Source organism: Phasianus colchicus, chromosome 4 (genome assembly GCF_987193195.1).
Source record: "Phasianus colchicus chromosome 4, bPhaCol1.hap1.1, whole genome shotgun sequence".
Classification (NCBI taxonomy): domain Eukaryota; kingdom Metazoa; phylum Chordata; class Aves; order Galliformes; family Phasianidae; genus Phasianus; species Phasianus colchicus.
Genome location: NC_143439.1, coordinates 64,624,395 through 64,642,450, shown reverse-complemented (window position 1 = coordinate 64,642,450; position 18,056 = coordinate 64,624,395). Strand labels below are relative to the sequence as shown.

Sequence of the window (18,056 nt, the reverse complement as noted above, 5' to 3'; positions counted from 1 at the left end):
GCGTGCGGGCGGCTCCGTGCGGGGGGATTTGAAACAGCCGCTCCGGGGGCAGCGCAGCGGCGGCGGCCAATCAGCGCGCCGGATTTTTCGCGCTGGTTCTGGCCGGAGGAGGGGGCGGGGCCGCCGCGCAGGATCGCCGGAGCCGCCGTTACCGCCGCCGTTGCCGTTACCGAGTCGCTTCGGCTCCCGCCGGTACCCCGGCTCCGAGCTGCCGCCGCCGCTTCCGCCCGGCTCCCGGGGGACAAGGATGCGCTAGGCCACAGGTCGGTGGGGCCGGGAGCGCGGCGGGCGGGCGGGCTGCTCTCCCAGAGGAAGGGAGGAGAGGAGGAGGAGGCGGCGGCGGCGGCGGCGGCGGCGGCGGGGCACACGGTCCCACAGGCCCCGGGCGGGAGGCGGGAGCGGCGGCGCCCTGGGGATGGATGCTGCGGGCGGCGCTGAGGGGCCGGGCGCCGTGCGGTGGCGGTGTGGGGCTGGGGGCCGGCACCCGCTGCCCCCCCCATCGGACCCCCGCAGCCGCGACTCTGCTTCCTCAGGCGGACCGCAGCTCCGCTATCCCTGCGTGGAGATTTTGTATATTTTACGTATCGTTTCTGGGTGCCCCCGCCGCCCCCAGGCTGCGGTCTGACTGCTGTGTGGCGGAAAGCAGCGATGCTGTTCTGCCTTCCTCCTCCTCCTCCTCCTCCTCCTCATCCTCCTCCGTGGGCGCTGCGGGAGGTCGGTGCTGCATAAAGCGCCGCGGGCCGGGGGGGCAATCAGTGCACAGCGCGGAGAAGAACGGAGAAGCCGGGTGGGGGGGGGGGGGGAAGGCGGTGAGAAGGGGGAAAAAAACACACACACACAAAAAACCCTCCTCCAGAGCCTCACCTCCTTCCCCCGAGAGCTGGGGGGCGGCCGGCTTGCCCCCGTGGCCGTGGGATTGGGGAGCTGCCCCGTGCCCTTCGCCGCGGGTAGGACCGGCTCGCCCGGCAGCGGGAGTGCGTGTAACTCGGGAGATGTATGGAGGGGAAGCAGCCATGTTTGATTTATTCCTCCTCTGAACGCTGGTGCGATGATCCTGCTGCCACTTACACCCTCCTGAGCTCCATCCTGCACCCGAGCCTCGCTGGGAGCACACGGGAGGAAACGCGAGGGCTCCTCGTCTCCGTCCTCACTGAGGAGAGGATGGGGCTTCAACTTGAATTGGTGTTTGTGTGGTAAAGAGCCTGGGGAACTTGTATTCCCAAGGCCATAGTTACAGCTCATCCGCTGTGGCTTTACCGCTCTGGGGGTGGAGGAGGGAATTCGCCACACTTCTTGAATGTATTTATGCTTGCATTTTGGTTTTGGTTTTTTTTGTTGTTGTTGTTTTTAATATGTCGAGTGAAAGGAGGGTTACATACTAGTAGAAGCGCAGGGAGAGTAAACACTGTATTTCAACAGATTACAGAGAAAACAGGCCTCTTGCTCCCAGCCATTAAGCAAGCAGGAGACTGGTATCGCTCATTGCCCGTGTATTTTGTGTGTTTCCTTATTGACATTTGCATTAAAATCGGTTTATAACGATTCACAGATTTAGGAGCTAGTGCTGCTTGTGCTGAGTAAACTCAGCAAGGTCTCTGTGCTTCTTTGCTTTAAAAAAAAAAAAAAAAAAAAAAAGGAAGATCTGTTTGGCTTATAAGCCTTTTCAGACATCTAAGGAAGGTAACTGTAAACATTAAAGGCTAGCAATGAAGTTTGTAACAGATCTTGCAAAGAGTCCTTGCTGCTGGTCTGTGTGCGCTTAGATGTTCATGGAATTCCTTAAACATGGAGTGCGTGGCTTCAGCTGAAGGAAGCAATGGGTTCCTCACCAAAATCTGCCTACGTTCATAGGATCTCTGTGAATGTATTGTTGAAGCTATTATTTGCTTGTTCTGCTGTGGGAATTCTGCTTAGGAAATGCAGCATATCAGCCTTAATAAACTACTCAATTTCATAGCATGGATGTAATCATTGCATAAAACCACTGCTTTGCAGGGCTATTCTGAGCTCTGTACTTACCATGTATGCAATTTCTTGGTTGTTGCAGTGGGTATCCATATCCTATTTATTAGAACATGCTGAGATTTCCATCTTGTTTGTAGCCATCAGAAAATATGACAATTTTCCACAGAGTTTAAATGTAAAAGCTCTGGGTGTTCCCGGAGACTGTACGGCTGATTGTTGTGATTATAGGAATTCCACCCTCATGCATGTTCAGAAAAATTCAGATATGGAAAATACAGTAAAAGCTATTAATTTATCAAATGTTATTTGAAAATGTCAGAAGAGAACTAGGCCGTGATATTTCGAGGGTGTGGAATTTAAGTCGTTTATACATTTGAAGTTAAATGTAAATATATATTTCCTTTTAAGAATAGGAAAATGCCGTATTTTACTATCAGGAGGGCTGCATGCTTTCTGTGAAGCCTGTGGTTGCTGTGCAGATGAGAAAATTGCATTTAAATTACGACTGCATGCAAAGGACTGGTTATTACAACCTAAAAAAAACTTTTTATTTAGACTGGAAGCAAAAATGACTGGGGTGGGGGTGGGAAGATGGTTGCTTTCTAATATTTGGGTGGTGAAATTGATCTGTGTGGATGTAGGCTTGTACATATATATGTGTGTGTGTGTACTTGTGTGTATGTCTGAATTCATTTCCAAAATATCATGCTAGCAAGGCATGATGGAAATGGAGAGAAGCGACTGTTTTTCAGTGTCCTTTTGTTTGTGGCCCTTTCACCTCGCACTTTTTGCACTGAGCCTGCTTTTTGTTCCACCGGTGTCAGTATGCTCACAAGGCAAGGCCTTATTTCTGTGGGCTGATAAATGCACGTCTTTCCTCGTGGTTGATGAAAGCCTGTTGACTGTGTGATAACCGTGCATATATATAAGTTCACCTGCTCAGGGCAGATGACTGAATCATGGATGCAGTTTATGATCAGAAGATACGTTATTTGCGCAGCGCTTTGGTCACCTCTGGTCATTCCCACTTATGTAACTGCAAAGGTGTCTCTTAGGTTTTAAGCATAGAAGATGGTTGGGTGTGTGAAAATTGCAAGTGTTGTTTTCTTTATAGTCTGAGGCAAAACACCTTGCCTTTTCTGGGGGAAAATTTCACCTCTCCCCGGAAGCACTGTGCTGCACAATGGGAAGCACAGTTAAGAGGTGTTGCTGAAAGCAGCAGATACCCTAATGCTCACTGAACAGACATCTACGGAGAAACATGATGGAGATAGTAGTAAAGCCATAGATGATGAGTGCATTTTTGAATGCTGTGTTTGTGGCGTACTGTTTGAAGTCTTTCATTTTCTGCAAAGACAAATGAGATGGCCTTATGGTTGAGTAAATATGATCTGGTATAATTCTTTTATTCAGCCTCTGGGTGAAGAAAGAATGGAGATACTGAAGTGGATCTAAGTGGATAAGTAAGTCCGTGTTTCTAGGAGGCATCGCTTTCCAGTTAGAATATAGCTTTGAAAAATGCCTTCCCTGAGGATGTACCCACGTGTTGGTGGTGTAAATGAGAAGGTGGAGAGGGAATATGCCAAACAAGATAAGTGGAGAAAATGGAGTCATGTGGTAAAGTGGAGAGAGAAAAAATTTGCGTGACATGGGAGTCCAGATTTCCTTTGGCAAATAATTGTGGAGGATTTGGGGGCAGGGTGAGGAGATCCTTGTTGGCATGTCAGTAGTCACCCTGCAGCTTGTAAATCCAGTGGCCTTTGGAATGGGTCAGTTAGTGATCTTATAAAATTAATGGTTACTGGGAAGACTTTGGTTCTGGAATATTTTTAAAGGACAGGAGAGAAACTACCTGAATTAACCCTTCACTACAGATTAGCTTCTGTTCAACTTGCGGTCACTGGAGGTGATAAGACAGCTGTGAAAGTGTACTTAGAATTTTCAATTTACACTGACAGAAATTACAAAAATGATATATCAGACGCTATTTTTAGTCATTTTATCACATTGATGATGGCCAGCATAGGGTTTTTTTGTGTTTTCTAGCTTCAGCTGGAAGTTCTTGGAACATGTTATAACAGAAACTTAGATCATTCTCTGTTCTGCTGCCCTTCTGAGGATCAGCAAACTACAAAAATACCCAAGATTCCTGGAGAACGAACCATCTATGCTTATACCACGTGTCTGGTGATGAGAGGTTCGTGCATGTAGTCCATCGTGCATTACCGTGCTCACAAGCAACTCTAAACTTTAGCACCAGGTAATCTACTGAGTCTCTGGTATGTTTGAAAAGCTGCTTCTGTCTGAGGCGTGAAATAGACTGTTCCAAAGCCTAATTCTTGTGTGCAGCAAACAAATGCCTGTTAATCATGGTTGGACCAAAAGTAAGGTTTTTCTACTCTGCTTTTTGCCGATGTTAAGGGCAGCTTCCATTGTGATGAGCTATGTGTGAAAGGAGATGTTTGAAAACCTTGATTTGAGTGTTTCATGCCAGAGAAATTGACAAAGTATGGAAAAGTGAAGTGCTGGCCCCTATGTACATCAGAGTATCCACACTTTGGACATCATTGTTACAGATTCTGGTAGTTGACATAATTTGGAGCTAATAAAAGACATGACTTAAAGCACGTGTTAAATTACAAGGGTTACTCAACAGGTGATAGTTCAATTTCCAGTTTTGTCCCCATCCTTTTAACTTGTCCTATTTTTGACTTGGTGCAAGATAGCAATTTGATCTTGTTTTGAACTTTGGTATTCAGCTTCCCAATACAAATTGGAGCTGTTTTATATTCATCCACATTTGGAGTGAATGACTGAATAACTACAGCTTGAAGCACTACTTTCCTCCTACCTGTATCCTTTTGCAGCACAAACAAATACACAGCTAACAAAGGAAAAAAAAATCTCTTCTGCAAGCCAAATAGTTCAGTACTTTTTAGGTTTATTTATGTTCTTTATAAGGAGCTCTTACACTGGAGCAGACTTTCATAGAAGCTTGAACATTTTTCTTCTGCTGTCTGTGAAGGACAGCCAGGTTTCCATGTGACTCTTTGAAGAAGCGCAGGCCAATCTTGCTCAGTTGGCCAACAGAGATGAGCACTTAATGTCTTTGTGAAACCCTTCCTGGTCTGTACCTCATAATAAAATACTGACGTCTTCCATCTGTGCTAAAACACGTAACAAATTAGAAAACTTGTATTTTAAAATAGTTATCTTTAAAGATACTTTGCTTTGAGGGATAATATTGGAATTCCATCTTTTCTTAGCCATGATCAAAAACATAATGGAACGGATGTTGTCCCGTTCTCCTGGTTCTGCCTTGCTAAATAATAAACACACCAAGGGACAGAAGATGAGTGTTTTGTGACGAGATTATTTTCAAGAAAGAAAGTTGAAGTTAGGTAAGATTTTATTAGAAATGTGATCTGAACTCCATATGAAATATTTTGAGAAACTAGTGTTTAAAAGAAGCAATAGGAAGAAGGTGCAGTAAAACAGCATCCCATCATAGTGTTTGAGACCCGTTTCATTTATTATTCATTGTAATATGTTGAAGTGTAAATGTTTCTGCTGTGGCATGGATTAGTCTGTGGAGCTGAAGTTCACCAAAGATGTATCAGATAAAACAATTGTGGAAGTTGCCAGCCTTGGTGGGATGCCATTGGAGCAAAGGACCTGGCTGTGCTGGTACTCAGAAACATCTCAACTGGGGAGTTGTCTCTGTAGTAAAGAATGCCCAGATTCTAGTCTGGTAATAAAGCCAGTGGGATTTAAGCCAAAAGACTAACCTTGGGAAGCTGTGTAGGATGAAAGATATGAATATGGATAATTTTGCTATATGGAGTAGTTGCCAAGAACTTTCAATCAGACACTTCAGAATGAAATTAAAGATATGATTTTTCTATGGATGCAAGATGTAGGCTATCAGAAGCTCTTGTATAGGAGAACTCCTGAATAAACTGGAAACAAATTCTGTGATCCAGACAGAAGAATGGTCAGGTTTCAGCACTAGTACAAAAACAAGGTATATCATTAATGAAGTAAAAAGTAATAGGCTCAAAATGTAGAGTAGGAAGTGTGTGTGCAGTATCTGTTCAGTAGTAGAAGGCTTGGCTCTGCAGTGGTAGTTGAACTTCGTCAATTAATGATAGCAACTACAATTGTTTAGTATTTCTGCAATCAAAACTCTAGATGTTCTTCTTTCTTTTAAGCAGTTACCTCAATTTCTCAAAAAAAAAAGTTTAATAAAGCAGTGAACTAATGTGCAAGAACTAATACTGTACTAAATGAAAGGAGAGCAAAAATGGCAAAAAATACCCATTGTAAACCCCTCAAGGCAGGGTTTGGAAAGTGAATAAGAAGGCTAAAGGAACTGGCTTGTTCGGCAGGAAAGTGTTTTTCTGTCTCCATGTTGAATGGGTAACCCATAATATATCTGTGGAAACCTAAAACTTGCTACAAATTGTGTTCCCCTTACCTGTAACAGTCATACTAATCTCTGCTCTGGAGACATTCTTGATGTAGATTAAGTGGAAAAAAGTAGGGAATGAAGAGCCATGGGAATGCTGGTAATGCATTTTGGCAAAAGTACATTGAAGCACAGGGAGGTACTTCATACTTCAAATGGCATCCAGTCAGAAGGACCACTTTACTAGGAAGTATTTGGATTTGTTTGGTAAGTGTCTAATGTTCCAAGACTCCTGTGAGCTTGGGCTTAGTTTGAGTACTCCTGGCATACATCTGCCAGGTGTGTGTGCTAGTTTACTTTGAAATAATGCATTGATAGTATACATCACATAACCATAACTGCATGTATATTGTTACAGTACATTATACCTGTGAAATACACCAGCTCTGTGTGACCAGGAATACATTATAGACATAGTTACATTGATCAGATTTGGTGATAGGTGCAAGTCTATCAGTAAACAGTGCAGTCAAGTCAGTATTATCTGTCTTTTTTTTTTTTTTTCTTTATGGAACATGAAATTTAATATGCTGGATGGAAGAAGTTCTGTATATTTTTACTGGAGTTACCTGTCCATGCTACAGATGTGTTATCAGTTCACTGTGTCTCTATTTGTTCAAACAGAAGACACAGGCAAATACTGCTCTGTGCTAAGGATTATACAATTTGCATAGCTAGGCTTTCATGCTGTAGTCAAGGCCTCATGTATCACTAGTGGCACAACAGTGCTTTTTAGAATGATTGCAGTGCACTGAGTGTGCTTCTGGCATCTGAATCCACCTGCTTGGGTAAACAATTTTTAATGCAGTGATAGATAAAGTTCTAAAAGGTCCATACAAAATGGATGTATCTTCTTTATTAAAATTAGTCGCAATCTGGTCTGAGCAACATTGTTTATTTCTGTAGAGCTGTAGCAGATAATGTTTTGGTAATACAACAATTTAATTCATTACTTACATTGATAACTTGTTTTGTGATGTCATCCCAGATTTGATCATCCCTCCTCAGAATATGCATGATCAGAAATTTTCATGGTGCTCACAGCAAGGCTTCAGACAATTACTGTGCGACCGTCACTTCATGGGAGAAAGGGCAGAATCATTGGCTGCAGTGAAGAGGAAACAAACAAATTAGAGTGCATTAATCTGCAGCAGTGAATATTATGTAGAACCAGAGGATCCAGGTCCTGAAGCTCATGGTGCAAGGAGCAGAGGTAGGATGCTGAAAAGAAAAAGCAATAGGGATTAAGGGAGGAGTGGGAAATCAAGGTAGGCTTAGGACAGGTGAAAAAAGAACACAATAGCATAAATGAAGAAGAAGCTGTGCAAGTAAGCACTCTGTTATCTGAGATTGCATTTGCACTTCGTTCCCAGTCTAAAATAGAAGTCAGAAACACAATTCTGGCCCTCTTAAGAGAGAGAGACGTTTCATTGGTGAGCAGGTACCTAGACTGCACATATTCTGACTGTGGCGTATTGCTGAGTGCTGTTTTGCCAGGGAGCAGCCTTCTTCTAAGCTGAGCCATTTAGAACCCCCCAGAAGAGAGTAATGTCTCAGTACAAATTTGAAAACATAATGGATTTTTTGTGCCACTTGCTGAGCATCTGTTGAGGGCTACCTATTCTATCATCCTGCTGGTAAACCTTGTCATTTCTACTATTTTAGGCACTGATGTTCCTCTCGGCTTATCGTCAGAGAAGCAGCAATTCTTTTCTATTTGATCTGTGGTCCTGCAAATGAAGAAGAGATCTATAATCTCTCTTCAGTCAAAACCACCAAATTTTACAGGAATTTGCTCACATCTATCCCTCTTCCTTCACCACCCACCCTCGGGAGGAAAAAATGAACAAAATTCAGTTTCTTCAGAAGTCAAAAAAAAAAAATCTTTCTTGTGATCTTGAAGAAAACAAATTAATGGGGAAGAGTCACTTTGTAGAATCTTCTAGGCTTATCCTCAGCAGCAAGGGTTGGTTACAAAAAGTATTTCTGAGGAGGAACAAAATGTTAAGTTCATCAGTTTTGTAAGCTTGCTTTAGCAATAGCAAGTAACATTTACAGTGAAGAAATTGTTTACTTGCCATTGTACAATTCCTAACTGTACAAGCAAGTATTTTGTACAAACTGGTGTTGCCTGTTGCCTTCAGGAGAAGGCTGTAAATACTTGGTTCAGTCAATGAAAACAGATTGTTACAATTAAGTTCTGAAGTTTTATTCATTGGGAAAAAGAACAAATAAAAAAATACTGATGCTAATTAAAAAAAAAAAAAAGATGGTGGCAAGCAAGTGCAACTCTTAGTACTCTGATTATTCTAAACTTTTCACATGGTTTTCGAAATAAGCTTAGTCTTGTGTAAATGCATACTGAGGCTCTATATAATCGTTGTTCTGTTCTGCAAGCATGAAGAAATGTTCATGTACTGCTTTAAAAATACCTTGGTGGTCAGCTTTGCCAGCTGACAGGTTAATTGGAATCATTGTTGCAAAATTAATGAAGATCTTCAGGTGCTTTTAAAATTAAAATGGGCTCTCTGTACTGAAGTTTTTACTTTTCTCAGTCTTCTAGGCATTTCTAAGACTGCTAAATTGTTAGAAAGTTTTGATATAATGATTTTCAGTTATCTACTAGCTGCTCTAGTAATCTTTGTGAATTGGCTGGATAGAGCTGGTTTATAACAACTATTGGCAAATCCACAATGCTATTTTCAGTTGTACGTGTTTTTTTTTCTAAAAGTAAATTGTGTTTAGTAGTCCTTTAGTAACCTTTCATTATTTTAATGCAGTGAAGAATGGTCACAGTGTAATATATGACAAAGAATATGTCATATGATCTTATTCCTATTTGATATTCTGGTTTGTTCTTTTATACGAGGTAGTAGGAATGAGCATACTCCAGGCTTTCAGCTGAATGTGTTATAACTGTGCTCATCTTCAAGTATTATGTCTAATTCTGATCTGAAAACAGGAATTTTAAGGCCTTTGACCTTAAAATTGGTGAGAGAATGGAGAGGACTTACCAGAGTTACAGGAAAAAAACAAACAGTAGCAATCTATTAGCTTTTTAATACAGCTGAAACCTGGTATTTGTAGATAATAAATGTACTTTTTGTGCATGTTCTCTTACTGTAAATTTGTGTACCTGAGAAATGACTTTAAGAAAACATTTAGATAAAACAGAAGTGGTATTTCATGTGATGTTTGTTGTTGATCGTTTACTCTGTTCACTCCCTTTGACCAAATTGGAAAGAATGGGCTGCTCCGTTATTTCTGACACACAAGAAAAACATCCCTGAAATTAAAGCAGATGTGGAAGAAGTGAATAATAAATATCACATAATTGATGGTGGCCTGGACAGTAAAGAAAGAACGTGACATGCAGGCAAACTCTGTTTGGCTCATGAATCCTGTCAGATGACAGACCTTTAAGTAATTAATAAAACCACTTAAATTGTCTGCAAAATAATTTGCCTTACATAAAACCTGTGTTTTATTATGGAAGTACATACAAAGCCACTACCAGGACATATCATTGTTCCATCAAAATATCTAGAGACCTTTCTCTGGTAAGTCATATTCCCTTTTGCTTATTGAAAACTATTTGTTCACAGGCCGAAATACCATGTTTATTCAGCAGACTTCTTGGCTCTCATGTTTTTTCCTCTTCATTAGAGAAAATGGTACTTGTTGGGTCACCAGACAGTCAATATGGGACGCTACTAGCTTAAGCTCATTAGCAGCTATTACTGTATGGTGCTATTGTCCTGCCTTTCCCTCCCCTCCCCCAAGCTTCCTTTTCTATACAGTGTCATCTAGAAAAAGATAAGGGATTGCTTTTGTTTCTGGGCGATATGTCTGTCTAAGAATGAAGTTATTTTAACCACAAAACCTATTCATATGCTGAGCTGCTGCAGGAACTTACAACTCTGATCAGCCAGATCTTTTCTGTGGTGTATCTCACTTCATCCTTTCATGTCCTGAATTCTAGCTCTCCTTAATTTAATTCTGAGCTCATAGTACAGCCTGTAACTTTTTTGTTCTTCCTTTTCTTCATCTCTGCTCTGTTGTCCTGTTTTCACAACATGCTCAGTCCTTTTTGTTTATGGTATTGTGCTACCATAAATTTAAGACAGCAAAAATTGTGTAAAATTTTACTAGCTTCAAATCTGCTATTCTTTCCCAAGGCCCTCTGTTATTCCTGTGAGTGCAAATTTCCTGGTTTCATCATTTTAACAGAATTCCACAGTGTAGTTTCTATTTCAAGATAAGGACTGAGAGATGTGTCAAGTGAATTAACTGTTTCCCTCTCTTCCACTGGGTTCTCCTAGAAATGATGACTGACCTGCAGGTTGCTTTCTGCAAGTCTCATCTCCATCATGGGGCTACTTGACTTTATTTGCTTCTAGGTACTCATGTCTTTGTGTTTTACCATTATTCTGCCTCTACTCCTCTTTTCGTTTGACTCAATTGTTCTTTGTACAATCACAGTCTATTTCTCACATTCTAAAGTCTGCATGCTGCCAGTTGTGATGGTCTTTCTGACTCAGATTATGGTCTTTGTCTTCATCTTCTCATTTACTGTAGACTTGCCTGCACTGACTTCCTTTTACCAGTCATGGAATTCTTCTCTCTTTAGGCTCCTGCAATTGAGGAGTCCTTTTCAGTGCATTCAGTTTTTCAAAGTGCTCCATGTTACTGGGAGTCATTAACCAAACCTTTTCTCTGCAACTGTCACTTCTGCAGCTCATCCAGTTTTTTATATTGAGCGCACTAATAATATAGTCTGATTTGATTTGTTCTTTGCTTTTTTTGTTTTCCTGGTCTGCCTCAAGCTTGATGGCTTTCTAGCTTAAGGAAATAAGTAATGAAAATAAGAGAGTTATTATTAAGCAGGAATAAAAAAGAATACTGGTAGAATTGCAGATGGAAAATGACAGTGTTACAAGATGCAGACATCTTGATTCAGAAATCCAGAGCCTGGTAAGCAGTTAATGGAGCCACTTATTTACTTACTTACTTAGTTACTGCTTAGTTCATGGATTTGAAGTAGTTGCACAAGACGTTTTTGGTGCTGGTCATGTTATGAGAAGCTGTGGTCTGCAGCATTCCTGTTGGGCAAGGAAGCAGCAAGCTGTGGCATTTGGTGCTCTGGCCCATCCGGAGAGCCACTGGAGGGCGTCCACAGCCACAAAAAAGGGAGCACCACGTTCACAGCTGCTCAGCTGCTTTTTTTTTCAGATCGATTGAATGTAGAAGCCGAGATCAAATCTCTGGTTTGCTTTCTGGTTTACTCTATCAAGAATGTGGGGGATTTTCTAAAAATTCCGTGTTTTAGGGAATTTTGTTGTTGTTGTTGGGGTTGGTTTGTTTGTTTGTTTGTTTTAAAGATATTTTGCTGTCATCTGTGTAACTGTAAGCCTCACACATTCTGCAATGGACTGGCCTTTCTGCTAAGATTTATTGAATTTGTCATCAGTGGTTACTTAAATATAAATGTGATTTCAGTTAAATCTGCTAAATTACAGTTTGAAACGTTGTCATATTATTAATTGGGTTCAGAATCTTTTTAAAAATCATCCATGTTTTTGGAGAAGATCTTGCAAAATTGCAAGAGTTCTGTTTTGATTCAGTGAGTTCTTTGTTTTGCTCTGGTGAAGTTTAGGTTTTCCATTTACTTCTGATTCTTCTCTGAAAACAGTTAATACATCTGACTCATACTATCAGAGATTTTACTGTTAATTCACACTTCACCTGGCTAAAAAAAAAAAATCAAAACCTTTTCTCCCTTGGGTTCAGGTGCACTTGCTCTTCCTTACTTTGTTCATGCCAGATTTTCAGGCTACTTTTTGTCCCTGGAGAATGTAACTTACTTCAACCCCATGCTTGCATCTCTCAGGTGAGTCTGTATAGCTTGTGTGGAGATGGACACATGAGAATGGATGTGATGAATCTTTGATTGGGAATGACTTGGCTTCTTGGCCTATATCATACGTGAAATGGGATACCTTAAGCATAGATATGATGATTATTGTGCTGAGATTTTATAATATTTATGGCAGTGTTTTTCTTTATATCACGTATGCTGGACTTGTTAATGTGAAGAGTCTGTACATATGAATTTTGTAAGTGAAAAACAATCTAGAACCTGATCTAGAAGGTAATACCTGCACAAAGGAATCCTTCTGCCAGATATCTGTATTTCCTAAGATGGTATAAAGGTGAAATGGGCAGGGCTAGATTTTAGAACGCTCAGAAAACCTGCTTAGGGCTGATGATAGAGTAGGTTTGTAGATTTGGCTTGCTGGATTTTTTTTTCTCTTTTTTTCAAATGTCTGTATGAAAGAAACATTGTTAGATAATGGAGTTTCAGCTCTTCAATAACAATAACAGCAGTTACCTTGAGAAATTATATTTTGCACAGTGTATCCCTGGGCTTGTAGGATGAGCTGGTTCATACTGGGCTGATGTTTATGAAACAAAACGATGGCCTTTTATTCATTCTCATTGTCAGAAATCCGTGAGCTATGGTGAAAGTCTGAGCTGTGTGGGTGGTTTCCTCAGGATGCTTCCATGGAAAATTGAGGACCTGCCCTTAGAATGAGGTGGAGAAGCTTGTCGTGCTGCTGTCCATGGTGTAGTACTACAGCAGTGCAGCCCTGTGGGGTTTTACTCTGGTGCAGCCTCTTAGATCTGGACTCATGATGTTGTTATAAATAATATTTGCTTGTGTCTTACTTGATTTAAACAGCGCAGTACTTCTGAGTAATTAGTATGGGTAGAACCCTGCTGTAGATCAATAATAGATTATTAAAATGAAAGCTGTGACTTTGCTCTATGTTTTTATTTTAATAATACTGATAATCTATTTTTCTTGGCATTTTACATAAAGCATATTAACACATTAAAGTATTTGGGTAATGAAGTTTCTAAGCAACACTTTTTATTAGTAAAACTTGAATAAATACATTCTGAATGTTATACTGTTGGAGAAATCTCTATTTAAATATTTAGCAGCTTTTCTCATTTCTGTATTGCTAAAAATATTTTCTGTTTTTTTTTTTTTTTTTTGTCTTCATATAGCAGTGTAAGACTGTAAACATCTGGGCTGGATGGACTTTAGCATCAAAAGAAGTTCTCAACTTTTAACTCGAAAAATTAACTACTTAAAAATGAAGCAAGTACCAGAGATCCTTGGAAATACCAATGGGAAACCTCAGAATTGTGAAGTGAATCGTGAGTGTTCTGTCTACCTGGGCAAAGCACAACTTTCTGCCACTTTGCAGGAAGGTGTCATGCAAAAATATAATGGCCACGATGCTCTTCCGTTCATCCCAGCTGATAAGTTGAAAGATCTGACTTCTCGTGTGTTCAATGGTGAATCTGGGGCCCAGGATGCCAAGCTGCGCTTTGAACCCCAGGAAATAAAAGGAGTTGGAACACCACCAAACACTACTCCTATCAAGAATGGTTCTCCAGAAATCAAGCTGAAAATCACTAAAACCTACATGAATGGAAAACCTCTGTTTGAATCTTCCATTTGTGGAGACAATGGTGCAGATGTGTCACAGTCAGAGGAAAATGAACAAAAACCAACAAACAAGGAGAGGAGAAATAGAAAAAGAAGCATAAAATATGACTCCTTACTTGAGCAGGGTCTTGTTGAAGCAGCGTTGGTGTCAAAGACTTCAAGCTCCCCTGAAAATAAGGTACTTTTTAAAAAATGTTTTCTTCTGTTACATTTGTTTGTTATTCATATTGATACTTCATTTGTTCGTGTATTAATCATTATTTTAAGTATTTCCATAGGTACTTCACCTGAACAGTTCACTTTCTGTGGTATTCTCAGTGACCCTACTAAGCACCAAGGTCCCAAGTTTTTTGTCTAGAATTGGAGGACTTTCTATATCAATTCCAAATAAGTTTTAAAAAAGTCTTTATTAAAGATCAGGACACATAGTAGTATGGGATGAATGAAAGAGAAGCTTCATCCAGAGACACAGCCAAAGCATAGACAGGATGTGCACCTGGGCAAGGGAGCTTGGGAGGCCTTGAAATTCACCTATAGCCTTTAAGTGGTTTTGGCAGTTCATTTGTAGTTTTTAAGCTTGCTTGTGACCTAACTAGCTTTGCTTGCTATAACCTAGTGAATTGTACTAGCTGAAAATGCTAGATACTTCTATGATGTCATTAATATCTGTGATTCAGCTGGTCTGTTCTTGAATTTTTTTTAGCATGGGCAGAAATAGAAGTTTAACTTTTTTTTTAATCCGATTTACCAAGTTGAAAGTAAGAATGCTGTTAGACCTTTTCCCTCTTCAGTTTTAATTAATAGTCTTCATTTAAAGGAAGGTAGCTTACACTCATTTCATCTCATATTACAGAACCTGCACAGCAGGGATATTTTTGTGTATATTAAGTTTCCTAGGGAGTAATTCACAATAGTGCTGTATAATGGTGATGGTAAATGGCGACCGGTGCTTTGGCAGGTGATCAGGCTTTTACACACTTTAAATGCAAAATGAATGTTAAAGCTATTTTTTCTGCCATCTGAAAGTTTATTAATAAATGTTGACTCTTAGTCTTTATTCACATGCAGAGAAGATCCATGTACATTGCTGCTGGATTACTCATTTTATTTACCTTTGTTTGCATTAAAACCACTTAAATGAGTTTATGGATCTGTATAAGCACTCTTCAAAGTATCCAAAATATTTTATTTTTATGATTTCAATATATTATTCTTTGAATAAGTAACTCTTTGAATAAGTATCTTTCTTTGAATAAGTAATTCTTTGACCAGTAACAGTATTTTCAGGATTTTTATTAAGGAATTTATTTTCTTTCATTTTATTACAGAGAGTGTTTTAATACTAACTGGCTTAGATTTTTCCAAATCACTTCTCAGAGGTAAAAATTATGGGTACAGTCAATAGTTTTAATTCTTCTTTCTGCTCACTGTTAATGAGTGAACATAAATTGAAATAAAAACTGGTGTAATTGTTAGCATTAACAACTCTATTATTACACTATTTGTTTATTAAATCAAAAGCAATATTTAGTTTGCCCATCTTAGTAGTTCAGCCCGATCATCTTTTCATATTGGTTGTCAATTAAGGCTGGCCTGTAATGTTTTGTGATGAACAGCTTGTTTAAGATGAAAAGATTGATCTGTGTTCTCTGAGTTGTTCTGTGATCAGAAATTGTCAGGGCAAACTGTGTAAATACATTTCCCAAAACACCAGGGACACGATGGCTGGAGAACAGTGCTGACGCAGTGGGCTACCAAACTGCCAGAGCAGGGCAACCCACTTCTTGATCAACGCCTTCACAGTGTTATAGCCCTGTTCTTTGCAGAGCACTTGGAATAGCAGCTCAAGCCTCTGGCTCTTTTTCTTGCACTTCAAAGCACAAAGGGCAAACAGATTTGAAGATCACAGGCTGATGTTTTATGATAAAATACCTTAATTGTAAGAAGTCTGGGGCTCTTCTTTCTATTTCAAGGACAGCTTGCAACCCTACAGGTTTAAAGTAAAGGAAGAAAAACCTTACTAGGGAGCATGTTTGTCCACACGTGGACTAGTGATAAAAATGTGTTCTCTGTGACAACATCTGTAATGTCTTCATTATCAGTTGTACTTAAGTTCCAAGCTCCTGCTCTAAGTGTTGTTTCATTGCCATTATCCCGAGGCTTAATTAATGCATTGTTCTGTGCTTTTATGTTCTTGGTTGTGGTCGCAAAGCAGTTGGAAAAATGTTCATGGAGTAAAAGCTGATACATTTTGTTTTTAGATACCTGTTTATTGTGGGTTACAAGTTAATATAGAACCTGTTTGTCTGGTTTTGTTTCTGGACTGTTTTTCTCCCTCAATTTCTTCTTGTCCAAGCTCTCATTCTTTTATTCAGCAAAAATTGCCATGGTTCAAATACTGCCTTTTATGTAAGGTAATTATATCTCTGTTTGATGGACATACCAGATTACTATCTTGCTGAGGTGAGAGGCATATCATTTAACAAATGTTCCACTGCTCTGTTGTTGGGCTGTCTTGTTTGGACATTTTTCATTAACATAAAGGAAAGTTGTTTAAAAATCTATCTGCAAATCTGTTTTCAGTCAGGAATAAATGTGATCTACTCAACTCTGATGTGAATTAGATTTCTGCAGATACACAGCTTTTCCCAGGCCTCTGAGGGAAAGCTGTAGTGCTTTCACTTTCCCAGTTTGAAGGAGGGGAAGTAAGACAAATCATGGCTCTTCCTTCCCTGCCCTCCTGCATTTCACCACTTTCCCTCTACTCCCTTATCTCTCCACCTAAGGAGTTCTCTTTAAAATCCAGGCCTGTTTTAATGATGGATTTAATGGTGGATTTAGCAATTAGCAGCTTCCGCTCTGAGGAACTACGTTGACACTGTGCTAAGAACACCTCTGACTGAAGGTATTACGTGTGAAGTGTTCCATGTTGGATGCTTGAGTCAACGCCAAACCCACGGAGTCTGATAGTTGCCCATTTTGTAGTGCTGCTCGTGTTAAGTGGCAGGATGCTTCTGTTCTAGATCTTGTCATGGCTGCATTCTCGCAGCGCTAGCAGTTATGGATGGGGACTTGCTAGATTTTTCTCACTCACTGCTTTTGTTAGGGGTGAAATGATTTTCCTCCTTGTTGGAGGAGGATGGCAGAGATTTACTTAATGCAGTAACACAAAGTAATCCAGATTAATCCCTAAAGTAATGAAGAGTTTTTGTACAGGAGATAGAGAGGGTACATATATTTCCAGGTCTTATGCTGGTGATCCCAATGTTGGCCTGCAGCGCTTTGCAGCCCTAGTAAGAGTTGTACTATACTGTCACATTTGAGCCTACTCTACATAAGCCAGTTCGAGCCTGGAAGTGGCAGCTTGCCCATTTGGCATAGCTTCCTGGCATAACTATCTAGCATGGGTGCAGTAGCTCAGAAAAGCAGCAACACTGTGTCCATAACAAACCTGGAAGGTCCGCACTGCTATACTTGCTAGCTTAGAGATTCCAGCTGTGCATGATGGATGTGATCTAAAAGCTGTACCTTTCACAAAGCTTCCTATCCTGTTTTCTTGCGGACCTCATGTAGTATTGTACCAGAAACTTGGCAGTTCATTGCTCTTTCTACTCAGCACAGTCTATAATGATTTTGCAGCGGCTACCTGGGGGGCAGCTGCAAGTTACTGGAGAAATGCCACTAGTCTGTGTCTTGTGTTTGTGTTGCTGTTTTGTGTTCACAGAGGAAAAAACTGTTCTGGCCAACTTCATTATATCTGATGACTACATAATGTTATAGTGCCTTTGCTGGTGAATGGTAATGATTTAGAAACCAAGCAAGGGTAGAACAGAAGCAGTCTCAGGATTATCTGCTGGTTTTTACGCTTCTGTGCTTCTTGCTGGAAGATGGGCTCCACTGGAGGTGTTGCTGTTGCTCTGGCCACAGGTTGCATCTAATTAGTAGAGCTGGGCAGAAACCAACAAGTTTCCTCTGTAAGACTGGAGAGCTGATCTCATCAAATAATTGATTATCCTGTTTATTATCCTGTTTATAGCTGCTAGGAGTGGAGAAAACAGCCAGATCCTGAGATGACCTGTTTTATTTTAAGTACAGGAATAA

General features: G+C 40.3%; 1 protein-coding gene across 9 annotated transcripts in view; it reads left to right on the top strand.

Moving 5' to 3' along the window:
- Positions 1-80: 80 nt before the first annotated feature.
- The window catches only part of NSD2 (nuclear receptor binding SET domain protein 2), a 76,214-nt gene continuing 58,238 nt past the window's right edge, over positions 81-18,056 (top strand). For 2 of the 9 annotated variants that reach the window (XM_090139775.1, XM_031588277.2), the window contains exons 1-2: positions 81-263; positions 13,508-14,133. In XM_090139775.1, coding sequence (XP_089995901.1) covers positions 13,537-14,133 — 597 coding nt within the window. In that variant the 5' untranslated portion in view covers positions 81-263; positions 13,508-13,536. Of the gene's footprint in view, positions 264-817; positions 948-976; positions 3,429-4,011; positions 4,226-5,231; positions 5,367-7,421; positions 7,647-12,223; positions 12,324-13,507; positions 14,134-18,056 lie in introns of those variants that run through there. The other 7 variants (XM_090139769.1, XM_090139768.1, XM_090139770.1 and 4 more) reach the window with 7 other exon arrangements.